Source organism: Formica exsecta, unplaced genomic scaffold, assembly GCF_003651465.1.
Source record: "Formica exsecta isolate Colony F162 unplaced genomic scaffold, ASM365146v1 scaffold138, whole genome shotgun sequence".
Lineage (NCBI taxonomy): Eukaryota > Metazoa > Arthropoda > Insecta > Hymenoptera > Formicidae > Formica > Formica exsecta.
The window spans coordinates 618391-642604 of record NW_021848711.1 but is presented as its reverse complement, the minus strand read 5'-3'; the positions used below and the strand labels follow the sequence as shown (position 1 = coordinate 642604).

The 24214-nt window shown below is 36.6% G+C and overlaps 1 protein-coding gene across 1 annotated transcript in view; it reads right to left on the bottom strand.

The window, feature by feature from the left end:
- The window catches only part of LOC115245988 (Down syndrome cell adhesion molecule-like protein Dscam2), a 144146-nt gene that overhangs the window by 46498 nt on the left and 73434 nt on the right, over positions 1 to 24214 (bottom strand). Inside the window, exons 5-6 of the mRNA XM_029824531.1 lie at positions 16381 to 16530; positions 3026 to 3351 (exon numbers count right to left, since the gene is read on the bottom strand). Coding sequence (XP_029680391.1) covers positions 3026 to 3351; positions 16381 to 16530 — 476 coding nt within the window. The remainder of the gene's footprint in view (positions 1 to 3025; positions 3352 to 16380; positions 16531 to 24214) is intronic.

Here is a 24214-nt window from a genome sequence, read left to right as displayed (position 1 = left end):
TATAAAAGTAAAGAACAATGAAACTCTACGATTTCAAGTTAAATCTTGCGTACCAAAATTTTTACAAGTCGCCAGTAAAATAGTAGTTTCCTCGAGACATAGAATGACGGTCGTTTCCAAAAGTTGGCGACAGTTGTAAGGAACTCCCGGGCAAGAGGGCGGGCGATTGCGAAACGACGGTAACGGAGTTAGACAATCTCCGAGCAAACGATAATTTGACTCGACGGAATAAGTGCCCGGGACAACTTCGAGATTCATCGCGCACACGAATGAACCCTCTCTTTATCTCTTTCTCTCTCTTTCTCTTTGCCGTTTTGCACGACATCACGGTCGAGCAGTCAAGCTTCCGGGCTTCCTGACACTATCCCGTTGTTTACGATGTACTCGCGCGATCCTCGATTATCTACGTCGCTGAGAATTAGTCGCTCGCCGCCGGCTCGAATTTATTCAGAGGCGCTTCCTCGGAGGAAGCTCGCACGTCCCGACTCGTGTTCATCGAGCTCTAAGAGAAGAGGGTAGAGGGTTATAGAGTCTCTCGACGGCTTAACAAAGTCACAAGGCAACGAACCGCTATTCCGTGCCGCGGAGCACAAGGGACGGAGATAGCTTATGGATCATGAGAGTGACAGACTGTTCTCACAGCAATGATCTTGGAACGAAGATATCGCGATTAAATATTTGGAGGCTTTTGATCCGGATAGAATATACTTACTCCGTCCCGAAGAATCTCAAATCTTTTACGAATTTGCGTCAATTGATTTGGAATCAAAAAGATTTTCCTTAGCTAAAGTATTTATTATTAGTTACAAATAGATAAGATTTAGTTATTTGCTTTATTTTAAATACATTAGATATCATCTTTTGCGATTTCAATTTCATATTTAATTATTTGCGAGATATATTTGAATGCATGACAGCGCATAATTTTTAATATAATTTTTAATAATTTTTAAACTGTGGAGAAAAATACACGCACATTCTTTCAAATGATCGCTCGATTAGATTTTGAAGTTTACTTAAAGTAAAAAATATCAATGTAATTGGCAAGATAAGTGCTTACAGAGTGCAGTTCAATTAAACTTGTTACATTTTCTAGATAAGCGATTTAGTTTGTGAATGCTATCGTCAACTGCCGCTGAATATCTCGAGATAAAGGTGAATTTCGCCGGAAGGGGCAATAAGTAAAATGTAGATTCTGATTGCGCCTCGCTCCGGGGAAAACTGGTGACGATTGTCATCCGGATCGAAGGCCGAGGGAAAAGCGCACAATAGAAACGCTCGAGTCATTTGCGACGCGACGTATTGAAGAGGAGCTGTTACTTCGGAGAGATCCGAACGAAGGAACGGGGATTCGTTCGCGAGCCGTACGTTACGAAAAAACATTATCGATACCTCTCGCCTCGTTCGGAGATTCTTACAGGCTAATCCGTTTTCCAAGGGAAAATCAATTGTATGGATCGTTACGCGCGATGACAACCGAATAAAGATTGTTCTTTATTTACTTCTCGAAGATCTTGAATGAGAAAAAGAAAGATGGACTTTTTGGAAGAAGTCGATGAAATTGCTTTGTCGAGCTTAAAACTCTAATTAAGTAAAATGTATATTTTATTTTCAAAATTCTTTTTCTTTCTCTTGCTCTCTCTCTCTCTCTCTCTCTCTCTCTTCCTTTGCTTTTATTCGCTTTGTAGTATAATTCATTCTAAGATATGTAATGTTCACTTTGGATTATTTAAATGGAAAAGAAGAGTAAATATTTAAAACAATGTATAAAATAAAATAGTTTCTGCTTAAAGAGATGTAACCACAAGAAGCAATTGCTTGTAATGCAGGACAGGGAAAAAGAAGGAAAAAGTGTACAAGGATCACAATTCGTACGCGAAACTCACAACTAGTAGAGAGGAAATGCATGTAAACTGACATAGACGCAAGATGGATGAGGGAAACTGTGATATAACGTTGATGTTCAACCCAATTATCCACAGAGAGTGTCCAAAGACCACTATCTCGTCCGGAGTAACGGGATAAACTTGGATTCAACTTCGCTCAAATCGAAATAGCTAGCGATATTTTATGGCCATTACACTGAACAAAGGAGCGCTCTACAACCATCAAAACTTGGATTTGAATGTAATTTGGGAAAAGCGAAGCTCGAATAATGCTTTGTTGCGTGAATATTGCATGCCATTTTATACTTCAAAAATAAAATCAAAATTAATTTACACACTAAAGATAATTATTATTAGTATAATTATATTTTAAAATTAAAATAATTAATTTACTTATAATTAATTTACATTTTTATTAAGATAAACTACAATCTCTTATATTTTGTTGTGCAATTATGTACAAAGAGAAACAACATAAATTTAGAAACTCTCTTCGTTCCTATGGAATAAATTAAGTAACATATTTCTACCGTTTAAATCAGTCAATCTTTACATTCCGTCCCGAGCTATTCTCTCAAAGTCAATCCAAAACTTTTCTTTGCTACAGTTCCTTCTGTTAACGCATATAAAATTCATCTTAAACTTACTCGGTGTTTCACCAGTTTAAAGACATTTTCAGTTCCGAGATACTATAAAAAAAAAAAAAAAAAAAAAAAAAGCCAAACTTAAACATAAATTTCTTTATTATCATCGCTCACATCTCGGAAGAATGATATTTCGACTAAAATGCAAAATATAAAAAAGTTATTACGTTCTAAAGATATACTTTTATGAGAATATATTCATATACATATAATGCATTAAATGTGGAAAGAAGGAAATTAAATCATTTCCTCAATTCATTTATTAAATATTTATGAAGAATAATAAATCTTTATAAACCTCAAACTTCAATTTAATTAATTTTTAATTATATTATTGAACCTGTGTGTGTTTAGATTCAGAAAACCACGTCAAGCGATCGAAAGGAAAAGCGAAAGAGGAAATCGAAAGGGGAAGGAAGCACGTGAATCGGGTCGCACCGAGAAAGATATCCGATAGATAGAGAGATAGAAAAAAAAAAACCTGGATACACATACCTGTTGAGGCGCAAGATGGATGGAGAGGCTGCTTACGATGGTGACTTCCAGCACGACCCGCTCGGAACCGGCGGTATTGTTCGCGTGGCAGACGTATCTGCCGGCATCCTCGACACGGGCCGGCTGTAGCACCAGCACGCCAGCCCGCGCGTGTATCCTCTCCGAATTGAAGACCATCGTCGTGCCCGACACGGACTCGCGGAACCAGAGATACGTCGGCGGCGGGTTACCCTGCGAGATGCACAATAGCACGATCGTCTCGCCGGTGCGGATCGGTGCGGGATTCATTCGTTCGTTGAATCGCGGCGGTGACGAGTTGCGATGTTCTGAAGCAGAGAGATTCGGAATGAAAAAAAAAAAAAAAAAAAAATTACACTTTGTAACGCGATAAATTTTTATAAACCTTTTTCTCTTAATTAAAATCATGTGACAATTCTTTTGAGCTATTTTTCAGCATACATAGATATTTTTTATTGCAAACTTATATATGGTATGTTTTATTTTAATTATCCTAAGTTATTATTTACGATGATGACCGACGGACGAGCTTCAACAAACTTCTTGAAACTAATTTCCTATATAATTATAAGACTTCTTATTGTTATATTAATTATGACGACGAGAATGCACGTTCGAAAACTTGTGAAATTGTTCAAATTATTTTGTGAGTTAATTTATAAATTAATTCGAGAGATAATTAATTTTATTTAAATATTATATAATAATGTAACGTTGGAACTATGCTGGAATATTAGCAATTCATCTGTTTATAGCTGTGAAGATTTTATAAGATTGAAATAGCACTTTTTTATAATTTTTAAGTATAGTTACGCACCCACATAAAATCATCAAATTACATAAATGTTATATATGCTATACGTATATAGATAAATAGATAATTGAATATTTCTAAAATTTTATTGCATTATTATGCGCGAATATGTGTCTGCTATTATATCTCTCTCAACGATATGTGTAATAAAATTTTAGGAATGACGGGTTATTGATCGCACGTTCATTATAAATGTATATGAACTAACAATTGCATTTGCCTAATGAAATTCAACAAATGCAAATTATCAAGCATTAAATTATTAATCAACGAATATGTTTGCAACGTATTTGTCGTGTTCCATATCTTAGAAATGTGGCGTCGGATTTAAACTTTTAAAGATGCATTTCTCTCATTAATTTTGGCAGTCTAAACGATCTCGGAATATTTTACGATATATATGTCTTCGTGCTGGGAAGTGTCGTTAATTGTAAGTAAGAAATCTCCATGAAAAGTTGACTGAGCAGACAACGGACTCCGCTTTAACTTTTTAATGTACATAATGCAAAAATCGTCCAACATTATTCCACATTTTCCGAAACGCAAAACTTTATAATGGAATCTTCATATATTCGATATTTTCTGTCGCTATTAATTTCGGGATATTTTAACATTATTTCAACGTTGGGAATTTTCAAAGGTATTTTGATCAAATATTTGCTTTATATCATGGTATTGCATTTATTTTTATAGTAAAGGGAATTTTAGAAAATTTATCTTGGTAAAATATGTGAAATTTATAATTAAAGCGTCCGGACAAGAGGAACAAAAAAAAAAAAAATTACATAATAACTAATACTCGACATAATATAACAGAAAAAAAAAAAAAAAAAAAAAAAAAAAAAAAAAAAATACCAATTAAAATACTATGATGGAAAAATATCGATCCAAACTATTATATCATTTATCTCTCCCTTCAATCAATGATATCAGTCATTCTCAACGATTGCTAGCACCGTTTAATAAAGCCGCGATACAATTCGATATCCGAAAATCCGGCGCGCTCTCCAAAAATTGTAGAAAAAGAGAGAGAGAGAGAGAGAGAGAGGAACGCGTTCGGACGTGAATATAAATCTCCATTTCACGTGCAGCAACAGCATGCCCGCGTGATACTCGGCAAAATCCGCGTGTAAATTTTAGAGCAAGCACGCAGTTTTATCGCGGATAATAGAATCAATAAACTCGAGCTTCGGGTTCAGTCACATCGATAAAAACGTCGGAAGCAATTCTATCCGGCCGCGAAGGGGTTGGAATTTGCCGTTGTCCCGAACGAGGAGAGCGGTAACGATGACGACGACGACGACGATGACGACGACGAGGACGATGAGCGTCCAATTTCCCGGCCGGGACGGGTTTGGTATATAGAGTCTGTCGAATAACGGGCATTTTATTTCTTCTTTCAGCAACGATTAAGCATTTCTCTCTGCTCCGCGACGGAGATGTTTGCCTCTGGACCGATCTCGGACAGAGCGACGCCGTGGCCTTTTACGACCGCGCGCTATTTTATAATGGCGCTTTGTTCCTGGTCGCGGCGTTATTATTGTAATTTAAGCTGATGGCGTATTGATCGTCGCGATGAGGCCATCTCGCTCCCGCCCTCGCGACTCGTCTCGCTCGATCTTGCACCCCTCCGTCTTTCTCATTCTCTCTATCTCTCTCTGTCTTTCTCCCTCGTCCTCCCTTTGGTACACACACCCTCTCCAATCCGACGTCTCCTTCTCTCTCTCTCTCTCTCTCATTCGTAGCTCTCTCGCTCTATCTCGCTCTCGCGTCCTCTCTATAGTACTGTGCAATTCCAGTTGCCATATTCCAGCACAACGCTACCGTCACCACACCCTTGTTCATATCCTCGTTCGGCGCACCGTCTCTCGTCCCGCGCATATGCACGTCGAAAAGTTTTTACGCCATTTACATCCCGACTTACGCCCCTCGACGTCAACGTCGTCGTCGCTGTCGCCGGCGTCGTCGTCGCTTGTCGAGCAAACAAAGAAAAAAGAAAAAAAAAAATACGGCCTCGGGGCGCGCTGTTGCGAGTGTCGCAATTGCATTTTGCTGCACGCGCCGGTGAAAGTTCGCCGACGAAAATCCTGTCGTCGTGCGAGAGTGCCAGTATTTCGCGGAAAGTATTTTTCTCGCGCTAGCATATATTTTATTATTCTTACACACACGGTACGGTAATCTCTCTCATACCAAGTACGCTGTATGTGTTTCGCCGTGATAATGGCAGGTAAATAGAACCTGGCGTATAATTAACATATTTTATATTTTTCACATATGCATTTCCCTTTTTGACACGAATCCTCCACGTTTTGCGCTCGATCCGCAAATTTTTAACGGGACGGGAAGTTAGAAAAACGATCTTTTTCGGAATACTCGACGTGCCGACGTATCGCACCAGCTGGTGCATACGCGTCATACACCGAGAACTTTTGTATTATATCACGTGCATGCACGTTTCCTTACGTTTCAACGTCACTATGCCCGTTGACGTAGGATAGAAAGCATGCTGTCGCGATATGAATTGGAGAGTTTAAAAGTAGATTTTATATACATAAAACTCTGAAAGAGAGATACAATTCATCAAAAAACTCTAGTTAAAAGACTACGTGCCCTATCATATACACCTACATATGTAAATATCACTGAATCACGCAGATTTTTTTAACAACGAATTGTAATTTCTTTCTTTTATCCTGTGTCTGCAAAATAATTAATTATAATTAATATAATTAATTAATTATAATTAATAATAATTTCAATTTGATAGTTAAATAGAAACGTCAATCAAATTAAGAATAATACGATATATGTATAATAAATATAATTATACACTATTACATTTATATAATATCACAAATATAATTGTTATAAATATTGTATAATTGTTAAATTTTATGTAATATGCGGTAAAATTGCAAACTTTTGCAATGAAAATTGACATTCAATGATAAAAGAGAGAGAGAAAGAGAGACAGAGAGAACAAAAAAAAAAGAGAAGAAGAAAGCTATCTAGAAAGTTTAATTAATAATCAAAAATAAGTATTATAAATTTTCAAATTGCAGGAATACCCCATAATATAATAAAATTTTAGGCAAAAGAGAGAACACTTTTCTCGCTTATAATATTTATTTCTAAAATAAAGAATTCACGTTTTTCATATTTTTTGATTATATCGAAAGATAATGCGCCATTCAATGTAAATTTTTCAGGAAGCTTTGGATAAATAATGCAATTCATTATTCCCATACGTTGGGACAACAGAATAGATGTGCATGAAAACACGATTATGAAGCAAATTCCGAAGTCTGGGATGGTGCATCGCTCCGAGCGCTATTCCGACGGTTAAACTACGGTTCAAACAAACATCTTGGTATTCTTTGAGCCGTCATCTATTGATTATGCAACGCGAAATCGAGTTTCGAGCTCCTTTTTTAACCGACGCGAAAAGGTAGAACCCGCGCGGGAGGATGAAAGAGCGGAGGGTGAAAATGGAGAGAAACCGCGCGGAAAACGGTTAGTAATTCCCGTGCTCTCTCTCCCGATGTCCAATTAAATCTCTCGTGCTGGCGACTCCAATTAAGACTCTATTAAATATACACCCGTCGCGCGTGTATCGTCGTCAAAGCGAGATTCAAATGGCGCCGGTCGTTTTTTCTTTCTCGCGCCCGTACATATTTGCTCCGAACAAACGCGATCTCGTCTCGTAATAAAGAAGACGCTAATTATCCGTACGAGATCTTTTATCGCGAATTAAGAAACATACTTATCGTTCCATCGCGTCTTTTCTACCGCAACTGTTTCGATTGTTTTCCCTATCGATATTGTTTTATGGCTGATCGACGATAAATTTAACCGTAAACAATTTTAATAATTAATTTTGAATAAATCCAGATTTCTCTACGAATTTTAATGCCAATAAGGATAAAATTATAAAGTTAAAAAGAGTGATTGTAAATGATTTTTCGGTGATGTCAAATTTGAAAGTGCTAAAGAAAATCAAACTCTATATTCGCTAAAGCTTTGAAGCTTAAGACGAGTTTAATCATTTATGCAAATAAGGGACACTTTCGAGGAATTAATTGCGTTTGCATTATATTGGCATCCATATTATCATTAAAGTCCCGGTTGCAGTCCACGGTCGATGGTACGCATATATAATCTAATGTCATCCGCTGATTGCTTCGGAATTCGGGTCACGATGCAATACCCGTCGCGTGCAATTTGCGCCCGAAGACGCGCAATCACTCCCACTCGTGCGACATTACTCGAGTTTATATATATATATATTAAAATTCAAAGCAAAATTATACTTGCATCATACTTCCGAACCGAGTTTAAACGTTCGACGACGATTTTTTCGTCGTTATGCTGTGTTTGCATATGTTAACGCATAATTTACAGTTGAATCATCAATTCCGTTAACGATTTACAGCCGTAAAAAAATATCGTTGCGCTCAAAACTCGCGCGGTTGAACGCCGGCAAAGCCATACATTACGCACCTTACATGTCATATGTAAATTACACTCTGCAGCACTCAAAAAAGTGGTTTTGCAACTACAGCAAAAATTTTCTGGGTGCGCAAAATTAACTGAGGTACATAAATGATTAGCAAATACTGTGATATCGCATATGTTTCGCATTTAATCAATCTAAGTGACAGAGACAGAATTTATATCTGAACTGTTTGTGAAATTTAGAAAGAATGTTTTTCTGTGGCGCCTATCCATGTTAAGGCCAATCATACTTGTCATAAAGTTTGGCTGTGGTACACAGAAAAAATTAGCGACAAGAAACAAATGAATATATAATCCTCACATCTAACATATTTGTATAACGCGCCCAATCTATCCAGCTCTTTTAAACAATTTCTCTCAATTTTTCGATGCTGCAGTTATAATTGGCAGTTATATTTCTCACAAAGAGTGTTCTAGCTGTAGTATCGAAACTCATATTTATCCAATGCAGTGATTAACATTTGGCAATGGGACCTAAATTTTCTAGAAGATATTATTAGAATATTGCTGCTATAAATTCTATATGTAACAGACAATATTCTAACAGATACAAAAAATAGCGATAAATTTTTGTTGTGACACCTAGAAATCTACCTATATCAGCAAGACATTTTTTTGAGTGAGTAAAGTTGGCATTAGAGCGATGATTTGTCGTGGCGAGTGTTTCAAATTTTTATCTCACCAGAACTTTTAGCAAAATTAACTCTTCCGCGAACGAACCGTTTTGATCAGAAGCGCAGAATAAAACCACTCGTTACTTACTCAATTAAATTATTAATCATTTTATACTGCAATTCGCGCGTGTCGCGCGATAGCATCATTAAATTCGGATGACCAAATAATTCATTTCTAGACGCGTGTTACGCGGAAGAGCCAGGACGTACTATCTCCCTACCCTAACATAAAAAGAGAAACTTAATTATGACTTGAGTTCCCTGCGGCCATTGTACGGTACACGAGATACGTCGCGTGTAGCCATTATGCTAAAACCGATATAATTTAACGCGCGGCGCTCGAAAATGTTTCGTTAATGCAGAAGACTTTATCGACGGGATAATTCTTGGCGAGAAGGGATGCATCTCGCTTGCTCGTTACAAGGGTGCAGAAAAACATTATCGCGTTTACGTCGAGGTGCACGTTATATACGGAGTGCGTTATGTGAATAAGATTTGGCTTAATGAACTAAAAACAATCCCCGAATAAACTTGGCGTTCTTGATTAAAATTGAGAGACTAAAATATGAAATGTAAGTCAAACGAAATAAATTACAAATTAATTGAATAGTAAGAAAATGCCTTTTCAAAATTATACATGCGTTATTTCTACACGCGAATAAGTCGTCGCTGCGTTGTTTGCCAAAATAATTGTCACCGTTTATGGAGTTTGCTCGCGCGTACTTTCCCTCGCTCTTCAGCCTTGTATTTAAAAGCGTTCCTGCCTCTCGCTGTTTGCATTGAATTATGCCGGCTTTGCGATGGTGTCGTTGCACGCGTATATACGTATGTACGTAATACGCGAAGGGTAAATACGCGAGAGGAAAAGACGGAATATATAGAGGCAAGAGGCACCCTCGCCTCTGAATCTCGCGCGATCTTGCGTTTAAATGAGCGACACGAGAGCGCATGTGGTGGCGAATGTAACGCCGGATGTGTAACGGATGCGCGTTGATATTCCCCTCTAATTCCGCGTAAATCATCCCACGCGACCGCTCTTTCCACTTGGACACGCGTCTCGACGCACATTAGATGCGCCTTTATATAAATTCTTATATAACGCGAAGAGATACAAAAGAAGAGGAAAATGAAGGGAAAAAGAATAAATGGAAGAGAAGAAGGAGAAATTAGGACAGTGTTTCTCTTACGTGTTTTAACACACACATGTAGACGTACATGTGTAAAATATTATATGTATATCAAAGTACGGATACATGTGAAAGATGCAGTAAATAAAATAAGGAGAGAAGGATGCTCTATAGATAACATAAAAAAAGATTTACGAGAAAATAATTTTTTTTTTTTATACAATACTACTTCAAGATCTCCAGTTAAACGGCGAAACATCGATGCGACCGATGTTTCGAACGTGCAGATTTTCCTACAAAATTGCATCTTTCTAGAAACTACCACTTCGATCATATCAACTGGGAAGGATCTACTGAAGACAACGAGGAAGGAGGGGGGAGGGGGGAGGATGGTAGCTCGATAAGAGGGTGCGGTGCCGTGACGGCTGCATTGTTTCTTGCCGACGTTGCAGCGCGGCTGCATCGGCGGCTCTGCAGATTGCACTTAGCGTTTTCGCCGAGTTTCTTCCCCTTCCCTCCCCCGCCCCCTCTCCCTGTTCTCCCCGCAAAAATAAGTTGACCTCCGCTCGGGGGTTCGTCTCCTCTTCCTCTTCCTTCTCCTCTCACGTTGCTTTATCCTTTCCGCTTTTTCATCCCCGCCGTCTCATCGAGCGGCGAGAGGAGCCGCGGGGGTCCAATAAAAGCCCATCCCTCCAACTTTGTTCCGCGGATCTCCGCGAGTTGGGAGGGGAAGTTCGAGAGAAACGGAGAGAGGAAAGCGAGGGTAAATTTTAGAATGCGTTTAAGGAGGGGAGGGATGGGGTTGAGGGAGGAGAGAGAGGAAAACGAGTGGAGGAGGAAAAGACGGAGAGGAGCGCGATATAAAGGCGATGCTCTCGATTCATCGGATTTCGAGAGCAACACATCGGCAGAATTTAATATCGAGCAACGAAAGTTTAATTAGCCGGAAGTTAGGAAGTCGCGACTCGGCGGAATTCGCTCCGACAGACAGATAGATAGACAGACAGACGAGCGCCGAAGCGATATCGCGCCGCGTACTCGCCACGATGGCGGAGTGTAAAAAGAGAGCAGAGAGAGAGAGAGAGAGACGCTCAAGAAACGTCGTCACTGTAGAACGTAATGAAGATTTCTCTCAATGGCGTTTAACTCGGTCGGATTATATGCGGATTTGAAGAGAAAAATTTAATTAAAACTTCAGAAAGATATTTCTCTAACACACATACATGCGCGAGCGCACATACATGAGCAAAGATTTGACGCAAAATAAGTTCACGGGGAAGGATGATAGACATGGAACATTCTTTATCTACTCTTATCGAATACTGTAGGATATTGCGATAGTATGTTTTTAAATTAAATTTTGATAAATATTTTAATTAAATTAAATCTAATTAAATTAAAAAATTAAATTAAATCTAATCAAATTAAATTAAATTTTGTGTGTATGACCATACATTGTGTGTGCATATGATTAGATATCTAATCCAAAAATATAAATTTATGTTATGAGTGCCAAAGTTTTATTACACGCCCGACACGCTAAAGTAATAAAAAAAATATAGTAATTCATAAGCAAGAAATATTTTAACGTTTAAAATTGTACTAGGATCATCGATGCTCCAATTAGAAATCTATTTTTTAACGCGTTAATTGTACTCTCAATTACAATTAATCAGAGCGATATTTTTATTAAAACGATAATTTATCTACAATTCAGTTAAAAAAACTATGTCAAAAATATCTAACTACATCGAAATATATTTTAAAACTAATATAATAAAAAATCATAAGCATTGAACACAAAATGTGTACAGAGAATTTATATATAAATTCTATCTCTTGTATGATTATACTATTTTCGATATTCACAGTTTTCAATTGCCTAAAAAACTACGAGTTTTTTTACACAATGTATAAAAATATAAACTTTAATAAATATTAGAATTATTTTTAGCAAAATATCGAGTAGATAGATAAATGTTTCTTTTTCTCTGCATCTTTAATTAAGTAGATTGTAGAAATTTACGAGAAGTGATATTCAATCTTATTGATATATTCACACAATCTTATCTTTTGGTTACATATTGTTTAGCCCGAATATATTTTCTACCGCGAGATACAATAAATTCCCTTCTTTTCCCCGCAAGTCAAACTCGAGAAACTTATGTTTTAGAGACCTGTCATCTCTGTTTGGAACGCGTTTATTTGGCTCGCGGAATTTTTCGGAATATTCCGCGTAAGAGCCGGATCGTAAATAAAAGGGAATCGCGCAAGTTTCACGTACCCGGTGGCGGGCTGTTCGAGACTGCAATGTGAATTGCATTCAGGATTTTGGTTAGTGTCTCCAAGTTGGAGAAAAGCGTCAATCCAGAGTCGCATACTCTCTTTATCGCCCTCTCTCTCTCTCTCTCTTTCTCTGTCTCTCGTTATACCAACGCAAAAAGGCCATCTTGCGAGAGAATGAGATCACATTCACCGACAAAGGCGGAGAAGATGCTAAATTCACCGGGAACTATTCGGCCGTCGAACTAATTTAGCGCTCGGTTTAACAGGATCGCGCCCGATCTGTCCTCGACTTGTTCCACTGTGATGCGAATCGCCGCCATAAAGGAGCCGCCCCTTTCCAACTATCTCGATATGACTCTCGTCCTATCTTGCCGGCGAACTTTCGGCCCCGGGTACCAACTATCGTCGATAGTTAGATACCTTGGTACGCTTTCTTCGTTACGTTAAATTGCACGCCTCGTCTGCTTAATGAGAATTCGTCGTAAATCTTACTTTTAATGTTCTTCGGAATTCTGGCAATGCGTCCGACATACAGGAAAAAAAGTTCGCCGCGATTTTTTGGGGTTTGAAACTTTCGTCTGAAAGTCGAACTGTAAGCAGTTGGAGAAAGTCCAGAGCGAGCTTAATTAATACACGTCGGGAGCGCCAAATGCTTTTCTTTTTTTTTTTTGAGCGACATTTGTGTGTGCGATCCCGCGTTAAATTAGTAGACGTCTCATATCCTACTCGGTTGGCTGCATGTCAATGGATATGTTACCTTGGTAACCGGCGATCTTACTTCAAAATACTAAAATATATCAGGCGCAGCTAAAGGTAATTAAATATATATTTTTAAATACTCCTTGAAAAATATATTTTAAAAACTAAACTTTAAGCTCTCTCGATTACTTCTTACGAGCAGGTGAAACACGAGTCTCTTCACGAATTTCTTCGCGTGCAGATTTCTTTGACGGAAATAAATAAATAAATAAATAGTTTTGCGCTTTGGATCAATTTTAAAAAAGTGAAAAAGCCACGCAAGACGAAATGCCTACGCTATTAAACATTGTATGTAAAGTATCGGATGTTGGCAAAGACTGGATATTAAATTCCTTCCACTTATCGTTTGGCAAACAATCCATTTCGCAAACATTCTCGAATGTCGCTTCGTAGACCAATTTTCTCCCCTCCCTCCTCTTCCTTTCCTCTTACGATAAAAACGTACTTAAAAGCAAGGTAAGCTTAAACATCGCAAAGAGACGAATCGATATCGCGTCGCATTCGATCGATGCATTAGGGGCGACTTTTACCGCGTGGCTTTAAAAATTTCAGTTCTAAATGGTCAGCGCGCGATCACAGCTGCATACCTAGCTCTTTTTTTTAATGGATGCCACCATTTCTCGCCTAAAAGGCCGCGCTTCCCTAAAATGCGGCGGCGAAGTGTTATAACTCCGACGTGTCGCTGGCACGAAAGGCAACTGGAAGAGAAAGAGGGTGGGAAGAGAGGATAGAGAAAGATCGCGAAAAATATGGGGGCGGATAATGGCGGCATAGATGATAGCAAAAAGAGAGAAAGAGAGACAGAAATAAGACACTGACGCCTCGACAAAGCGGCGCTCAGGCTCTCCCGCTGCGATTTGCCACCAATTTTTATGGCGGCATTTAAAAAATATTCCCGTAAAAAATTAATTTTAATGGAAAATTTCTCGGTTAAATTTTTATGCCATAATAAATATAATATAAATCAATATTTCCTATCAATATACATACATACATATATTGTTTTATGTATTATATTAAAATAAATTTTTAATATAAAATATAATTACTCTAATTTAAAATAAAATTAATTTTCCACGATAGATATATATTTAAAATATATATTATTAATTTTTAATTAACAGTCGTATTAACGATAATATCCTCCCATAAGCCCATAATAAAAAAATATCTACCTGTAGATATTACTTGGAGATTACAACTTTTAAAAATAAATCTATTACATAAAAAAATTAGTATAATAAATATCTAACACTAAACATTGAAATAAAAAATAAACCAGAATGTAACCGATAATGTGCGTACGTTTTATAACGAAAAATTAGGGTAGAGCGTGCGATATTGTTTGCATCTCTGGAATTTTCTGCAACTCGTGTCCGCACGATATCAACTTTCTTCAATGCACAAAGGTTAATTTAACGGCGAGTGACGTAGATAGGAAGCGAACAATATACTCGTCCGACGCTCCCTTTGCCATCTTATCGGTTTCAGCGCGGTCGACCGAAATAGACAAGACGGTGCACTCTCTCATCATTAGCCTTCCATTGTTCCGTAGTCTCATCCACGTTCGACCCATTTTATGCCTTATCAGTCAGCATCTCCTCCGACGCGTTGGGTGAAGTGCGCCGACGAAACTACCGAGTTCTCTCATGACAAGATCGTTCGTGTGCCGAGCGAAACTACCGAGTTTCCCTATGACAAGATCGTCAGACGCTCTTTGTACCGTCTCTCCGAGCGGTTTGTAAGCGTAGTATGTTGCAACTGGTTTTTATTAAAAACTGAAGATAAGCGACACAATAAGCCACTTCCAACGTACATTAATCAGGCAATATTAATGTAAAAATATTATACAATGCATTTAATTATAAAATATGAATGGTGAGTTGATAGAGATCTTTTTCTATTTATTATAAAATTATGGATATAAGTTAAATGTTAAAAAATCTCGATTTTATTTTATATTAAAATGAAATTTTAATATAAAATAAAATTTTATATTTTAAATACAAAATTTAAAATACAATAGAATTTTAATATAAAATATAAAAATTTTATTTTAATATAATATAATAAAATAAAATCTCTCTTTCTCGTATATTAACATTAAGTTATAAGAATCCTTCGTAAAAATTGGAAGAAATTATATTTAAATGATTGCCTTCAATCTGTCGATGCGCAGCCTGCCTCTTCGAACACTAAGCATATTTTCGACCATGTCGGGTTGGCAGACAGAAATATCGTCGGCGAACGTTTCGGCCATTAGCATTTCGGACACTCATGATTTATTCATGAAGAAAGCGCCACGTGTAGCAGTGCCGGGGGGGACCTCCAAGAGGGAACTGCACCTCGACGAAGGGGTTTGGGAAAGCATGCGGCGAACGTGCAACAATGCATCATGATTCGCTATGCAAAAGGGGCACGCGCGCGTGAGAGAGAATCTTGTATAAACGCGCTCGCGTGTTTAAGTAAATACATAAAACACGGGGAATATCCCCGCGCGGTCGGTCATCCCCGAGAAATGCTACGGATGAACGGCCGCTCACGTACCGGGGTGGATCGCAATTATGCCGCCGCTCGGAGTTTCAACCCGAACACGTGAAACGTAACGGGCATAACGGATTAGCGGGATGTAAGAGAATGTTTATGTATGGACCGTGAGCGTCGCGGATAAGTGTAAGCGCGCGCATTCGCACTCTCTTTAGCATTTTCAGGTGAGAAAAATATTCGATTTAGAATGTTGAAAGGGAAATGTTGTAAAAGGGAAAAAAATATATAAAGTCGCGTGAAATGTTAAATTTTTTAAATCTCAAAAATATTAAATTAAATGTAAAATATATAAAAAGCAGCTGGAATTAAGAAGGTTTTCAGAACTATATAATTTGAATGTAGATTATATCTGGAGTTCTTCTTAATTTCACACAACATTGCTCTTCAGAAAATTCCTGAGAACTACTACAATTACGTTTGACATGTTAATTATTGAATCATCAACTCATGATTATTCAGACAGTTTCTTACATGCCTACTGTTAACTCCGAATCTTTCTTTCTCTTCAACTATGCGGTATTCTCGGAACTTGCGTGATATCGAGAGCATTCGCAGAATCCCGGACTTCTACCCGAGGAAGTTCGACTGACGGACGTACGTCCTTCGAGAACTTACCGGTAACTACAAGTCTGGCGTACGAAGAACTTTCCACGGTGTCACCGGTGACGTGGTGAACGGTGCGGCATCGATAGGTCGAGTGGGCATCAGCGGGAGCCACGGAAAAGACGAGTAGCTCTCCGGTGGGCAGCATGTGGTATTTCTCACCTACGGGTAGAAACAGTAACCATGTCAGCGATGTAAAGCTCGATAAAGAGGACGCAGAGTATTTTGTAACGTTAAATTTTATAATTTTGACCTCTACTCCGTTTCTCCATTGGCAAAATTTCTGGAAATGCATTAATATTTCATTTTTTAATATTCCAATGCAGTGCATTTGTATACTATTTTTTTTATTCTTTATTTTTATTTTTATAATAAATCATTTCAAAAAATTTTTCAAGTTGACATAAAATCAATTTGTGTATCTATGAGACTCCGTATACATGTATATCATATGTACATCCCATATTTTAATAATTATTTAGGGAAGACAATTAAAAAGTAAAAATTTGAAAATAGTGTAAAAAAAAGATTTTTAAATCCATTTCAATCTCATATTTCTCTAAAATGCAACATGAATTTTATGAAATACTGAGTGTAAAGCACTCGACGAGTCGCTTTTTCATTCCTTCTCTCTCTCATATTCTGACCTGACGTCTTCGTCAAGCTTCCATTAATATGGAAATTTCTTTAATGGAAAAGCGCGCGCGAAAACGGCCGGTTATAAAAGTCGCGTCGAGAGAAACAATAATAGCTGCAGAAAAATGATTCGCAACTATACTCTCACATAACGAAGAACTACCCCCGTTTAAGCGAGCCAGTCTAAAACGTACGATCGCATGGCGTATCGGAACGGCAAAAAGAAGCCGTATCTCGGCACGAGATCGAGAATCAATACTCGTAAAAAAAAAATCGAACGTAACCGCTGAATGATGACAGCGTGCCCGCTAGCGCACCCGGTGGCTTAAAACGGGTGGGTGGTCGGTTAAAAAAAAAACGAGAAAAAAAATTAGCGCCTGTCGAGTGAACTCCGATCGTTGTTGCACGCGCGCTCGTCCCTTCTGTTATATAAGTATCTCCGTGAATCAAGTTTTACAAAAAAATGATTTAAAGAGAGTTTTTCTAATAAATAAAGATACTTTAATCTCTTCGTCAGAGTGTGTAATAGTGTTGTACTCTAATTGGAATGATGATAAAAACAGATTTCATTATTTAAACTTTTCTCTAATACATTTTCAATTTCAATTATATGTTATTATTACTACATTAATGATGTCGATGCAAATATGTATATCGTGTAAGCTATTTTTAATACAGATTATAAGAAACAATACGCGAAACAAATCATATATTACTATAATAATACGCTTCAATAAATAATTAGATAATTAATGATCCGTGTACAAAATAATACACGCGAAACGGTAATATATAAATGTAATATAATTAGCGTTATCATATTTAATAAATAAATGGGATATACGTGGCAAAATATAGATACAACGGCTTGTTGCTCAAATTATCATTAATAGTTTGAAAAATCCGTATCAAATTATCCAAGCAGGTGTTTATTCAGCACTCATACATATTTAAAGAAGGATTATTAATTTACGGATTACATTCATCATGGCCGCAAAATTCATGTATAATAAACGAAATAAAAATATGGGATCTGAAAAATTATTTTTTATTTTACCTTACTATTAATTAATCACATCTCATACAAATATATCGCTCTAACAAAGAACTTTCATTCTGAGCAAAATTTTCACTTTAGAGAATTTTCAACTTGAAAAATGTGCTCGTGTGCTGTAGAATAGCGCAAAAAGCAATAGCAATTTGCAAGCGTAATAACGATCGATTAATAGAACGTAATTACGCTCGCTACATTAAACATAATTAATAATCAAAATATCATAAAGGTTCGTTAATTGCTCCGTGATTTGTATTTACGAATAATCGAAGAAATTGCGCGGTGCGTAGCAACGAGAGAGGCGTAATAATGAATTAATTTCCTGTCAGACGGTCGAACGATCGATAGAACACACGGTCGGAGTTGGATTCAGGTACGCCGACATTCAATACTCTCGACGTTGAATGAGCGTTAATCAAACCCCGTAGGAATTTAATGGATCTGCGCGAAAGAGAGGCCGGCTCTTCGAAAGTCCTTCCGATGCGTTTTTAGTTATTTTTCGAAACGATGATCATATACCGGCGACCACTTCATTTCTTCATTATTCCATCGATATCCCGCGCTCTTGATATTCTGCATTACGCGAATTAATCAAAGCGGACAACGCTTCGTTATATCGAGAGAAATTTTAATTTTCCTCAATAAACAATGCGCGGAATGTAGAGAGTTTCGATATACATTTTATTTGTACAATATTTTTCAAGATGAAAGAATATGAAAAATTTTTATTACACTGCCCTTCTCTCAGCTATTTCATTTAATCCTACGCATATAAAATTGTTTTAAAAATATACATAATTTCAATATTTTTTATCAAAATGCGTGAATAAGACACCCGTGCAATTCTTATCAACACATAATCTGTATAAAACATTATATATAGTTTTCATTCTACCTATGTAATAAAGGTTTCATTTTTAATAATATAAAATTAATTTATTTCTCAAAATTTCTACATTAAATACGTTTTGAGAAAATACGATGTAGATCTCACACCTGTTCATTATACATTATTTAAAGATAGTATCTATATGATTTAATGCGAATAAAACGCATCGCGCGGAACGATTTCAAAACCTAAGCGAAACCCCTCATGTTCATACACAGACGAAAACGTGGTAAATGAGAGGCTTGTCCAATCATTTTTCTCCCCGGAGGCCGGAAAGTCACTGAGGCGATCGCGATTATCCGCGTTTTTTCCGGCCGCTCGCGACGAGATATATATCAACGGCGGGAGCGGCGAGCGTTTTCCGCGCCCGTAAGCATTTCAGTCGAGGTACGCGGCGGGACGCGCGACTCCGTGGAAAATGCATCGCGTGAAAATATCTCGGGCTCTCTCTCCTCTTTTATTTCCCTCTGTTTCTCTCCCGAATACGTATACGACGTATGCGACGTATAAACGAGCGCATCTTGCGCCGCGCTCGCGCCGATACGGTACGCGTCCCCGCAATGTCAATATTTCGTTGTTTGCGCGCATCGCACGTCGCGTCGTGCACTTTATTCCGTAGGAAATTGCGCGGAATTCCAGCCGCGTTGAAATGCGCCAAGGCACGTAAGTCTGGGTTGCCTTAAGGTCGGCTCGTGCGGTGTGCAACGGCGGTGCATACCGACTGCATACGGCGATGAAATGCCAGGGCCGTATTGCCGCCCCCCGCCAAGGGGTAAGAGAAATAGGCATCCATGGTTAAGGAAAGAAAGAGGGTGGCGGGGGGGAGGGGGGCGATGAATCGATCCTAATAAAAATAACTCGGGAGATTCTCCGGCGTTTTGTCCCCTCATTGTGCGCCCTCCTTCCCTCCTCCTGGGATGATTACGCGACGATCGTGCCGTCGTAAGAGAGAAATAGTTGGCATATCTAGACGGGCGGGTTCAAAGTTCGCGTTATAGTATATATAGGGAATGTCAGAAAATTTATTTCAAGTCTGTGTTTATATATAATATAATCCGCGATAAAAATGTAATCGGAAGATTAAATTAACCCGTCTACGCTATATTTATAATGTTCTCGTTTTATTTTGGCAGAACGTAATAAAATACAAATACAGAACATAATAAAATACAAATTTTTAACCAAACATTTATTTTTATGTAAAATATAAAAATAAATATAGTTATTAAATATAGTAATTTTTTTTTTTTTTTTTTTTTTTAGGGAATTTATATATAAGATAACAATTATATATATTAGTATTAAAGTAATGTAAATATTAAAATATTTTCAAATATTTATATGTTCTGTCTACGATTCGTAGAAAATATCGATTCATTTTCATATTTATAATATATAGATTTTAGTGTTGGTAAGGAGTGTCTACATATATATCACGCAGTGTTTGACCATACGCGGATATAAACTACTAGCTCCTCTCTTTAATAGAAAAGAATGAATTCCGAAATAAATAAATAAAAAAATATATAATATAAATTTGGTAAAACTGCATAAAAGGTAATACACCTTCGATTTGATTGCCACTTAAATATGTTGTAGAAGTTCTTCTAAATAATTCCCCGCAAAGAAATTTGTGGGAGATGGCATTAGTTTAGGAGATATAACAAATTAAAGTTTCATAGTTTTAATGCTTTTTCTATTATAAAATAAGGAAAAATAAAGTTTGTTTACGTTGTATTTGTGTAGAGCAGACGTAGAAAAAGTGTTTACATTTACGGGATAGGTATACACTTGTTAGACTCCGCTTCTCCCCCATCCACGCATTCAATAAATAAAATTTTTGAAGACATGACTCAGAAATTCATGTTCACATGTTGAAAGCTGTTAACGAACTGCGAGAAATAGGCGAAACATATTATTGACAAAATATCCATGACCGTGTACCTATTCCGTAAATGTAAACAAACACTTTTTCGTCTGCTCTACAACAGATACAATGTATACAAACTTCACTTTTCCTAATATTACTTTATAATACCTGAGAAAAAGCATTAAAACTGTGAAGCTTTAATTTGTTATATCTCCTAAACCAATGCCGTCTTCCACTTATTTCTTGCGGGGGATTACTCAGAAAAACCTCCCCTATTACATATTTAAGTGGCGATTAAATCGGAGGTGTGTTACCTTTTACACAGTTTTACCATAAATTTTAAAAATTAATTTATCTTGTTATTAAACAATCAAAAAGTATCATTAATTAATAAAAATTAATAAATACTTATTTTTTTAAAATTAATAAATACTTGTTTTTACAATCACATTTTTTTATTTGTCTTTTTTCAACTTATTACTCTAGTGTTCAACCGATCTGTAAGCCAAGCCTTTACTATAATTTTGCGAAAGTTTTCATAAGTATATATAAATCTACATAAATCTATATAAATATTAATATATAACTTCCTTTAATAAAAAATTCATATGTGGACACAAATTTTACAAGATATCTCCATAAGTCTACAAGATATCTTTACAAATCTACAAGATATATCTACAAATTTACAAAATATATCTACAAATCCACAAAATATCTCTACAAGTAATACTAATTAAATTAGCACTGTTCACACAATTGGAAAAGCAACCTATCGGAACGGCGGGGGAAAGAGAAGATTTGTGACTGATTGAAATCTCTCTCAGGGAAGGCTTTGCTACGAGATTCATGCGTGAATGTCATTTCGCGCTAATAAGAGTAATGGACCGAGAGTTCGCGAATCACCAATGAATGCCGACGGCGTCGTTCTATTTGGCTGATGGGAACAGCGGCGAGGCAGATTTATCTGACAGAGAGAGCTCGGCGAGTATTTCTGCGCGTCACGCGAAATAATACGTATGCGAATGCAGATGCGCCGGTACATAACGAGTTCCTCGAAGGGGGAATCGAGGCGAGAACCAAACAAGAAACTGTCAGCGATTTAATCAACTTATTGTAGACCCCGAGATTCTCTCGAATCTGGAGCGTGCGAATCGATACATATGATGGAACATCAAGGATGAGGATGCACGTCGCGAACGATACTGTCGATGCTTTTTAATCCGCGGATTATCGACACGCGTATGGAGGCGAAATCAATTCTCTTTCGCCGTTTAAAAATGCTGATCATTTTTGTCGAGACGCTGGATTGTAACAATTTCTTTCAACGCGCGCACGCGAGTTTATGGATACGATATAAAGGAAAATTGCACTTCAAGATTTTGATATTAAAATCGTTCAATTGATAATTTTTCCGATATGATCGTTTAATATTTATTACTCTGTGCAAAATATTTCAAATCTTGTGTGTGCGTGCACAAAACAAACAACAGAAAATAATGCAGTTAATTTGTGTTTCTAGCAAATTATATGCAATACGTGATTGAACAAGGTGCACGTAGATACGGTATTGTAAACGATAAGAGGAATTACGATGGACAGAATGACAATCAAAGCGACTAATTGTACACAGATCGCCATTGAAATTCTAATTCGACAGTTCCTATCGTTCGCGCAAATTCAATATTAACTTTGCCGTAATGTACGATTTTAGGATGAAAGGGATTAATGATTACCCTATTTTGTACCCCAGTTATTTGCATGTCAAGATTCTGAAGCTTTTGCAGATTTATCGATAAGATAATTTGACCAATTATTCCAACAATTTTATAATTATTTAAGTTAAAATTAAGTTAAAAAAAAATATACGATACAGTTATAAATACATCTTGCGTGATAAAATCGTTTTGCATGTACAAATGTATATAATATGAGTATCTAAAAAATTGAAGTGCATTTTGAAATATTTTTGACATATTTTAAAACATATTTTAACACATATTTTAAGATTCAGGAGCTTATCAATGTTATCTGATCTAGAATGCAAACTAGAGCGTCATTAAATTTTTGATGATCGTCTTAATTTATGAAATACTTTAATCGAAAGAATATAATTGACAGAAAAATGCTAGATATAAAGAAAAATGGTATAATTTTGAATAATATTATATATAAATAATATGAGTATAACGATTATCCACAATACACATATAAATAATATAAATAATAGATAACATTTTCATCAAATAATATCAAGATTAAATAACACAAATTAATTAAAACACTTAACAAAATTAAAGAAATATTTATTCAAATAATGCTCGTTCTTATATATTCGTGTATTTATTATTCGATCTTTTTAAATATCCAGTCTGGAAAGAATTATATTTAAAACTCAAATTCAGACTCGCGGTTTTACTTGATGAAAAATCCACGATGAATTCTTGCTTTGAAGTGCATTTTGAAATATTTTTGACATATTTTAAAACATATTTTAACACATATTTTAAGATTCAGGAGCTTATCAATGTTATCTGATCTAGAATGCAAACTAGAGCGTCATTAAATTTTTGATGATCGTCTTAATTTATGAAATACTTTAATCGAAAGAATATAATTGACAGAAAAATGCTAGATATAAAGAAAAATGGTAGTGCTGGGCAATGAATAATGACGTGAATCTAGTCAAAGCCAGTCTGTCATTATTTTTACTTGGAGACGCTACCGCGTCTCTTGATAACACGATATATGGAGGAGATTGCGAGACGCGAAAATTTCGACGATCCCGAAGAAAGACGCCGCAATGCAAGATAGAGATTACAATTTCCTTCGTAATGGCGATCTCAGTCTGAGTATACGAATGATTTATGTATATATCGATTATTACCGAAATATATCTTTCGCTAGATTTATTCCGACCGTGAGCGGATTTCTCTCTGGAGTGTCGTGTGTACGAAACACGGATTCGTGGATTTTAAAGAAAGTTCGTTTCATTCCCACATGCGTCGTTTGTCACTAGCGAAAACTGTGGTAAATCGACGTCGAGTTCGCGAAAATTGCGTTATTCCGGCGATCTTTGTCAAAGCGCAGCTTCGCATTTCTCGCGGTATACAAAATTAATTGTAATATATAGAATCGCAAAAAAATATTTTGCGGATCATACATTTACATTTATATATGTATATATACGCATCTTGAACATATTTTTAATAAAAAACGCAGGAATCTAGTTTCCACGAAACGTCAAAAAAAAAAAATTATACATATATATTTCACGTCGCACACATTTAAGAAAAATTCAAATAAAATTTGATAATAATATTATAATAACAAGTAATATAAATATAAAAAGTAATAAATAATAAATAATTTAATAATTTAATTTTGAATAATATTA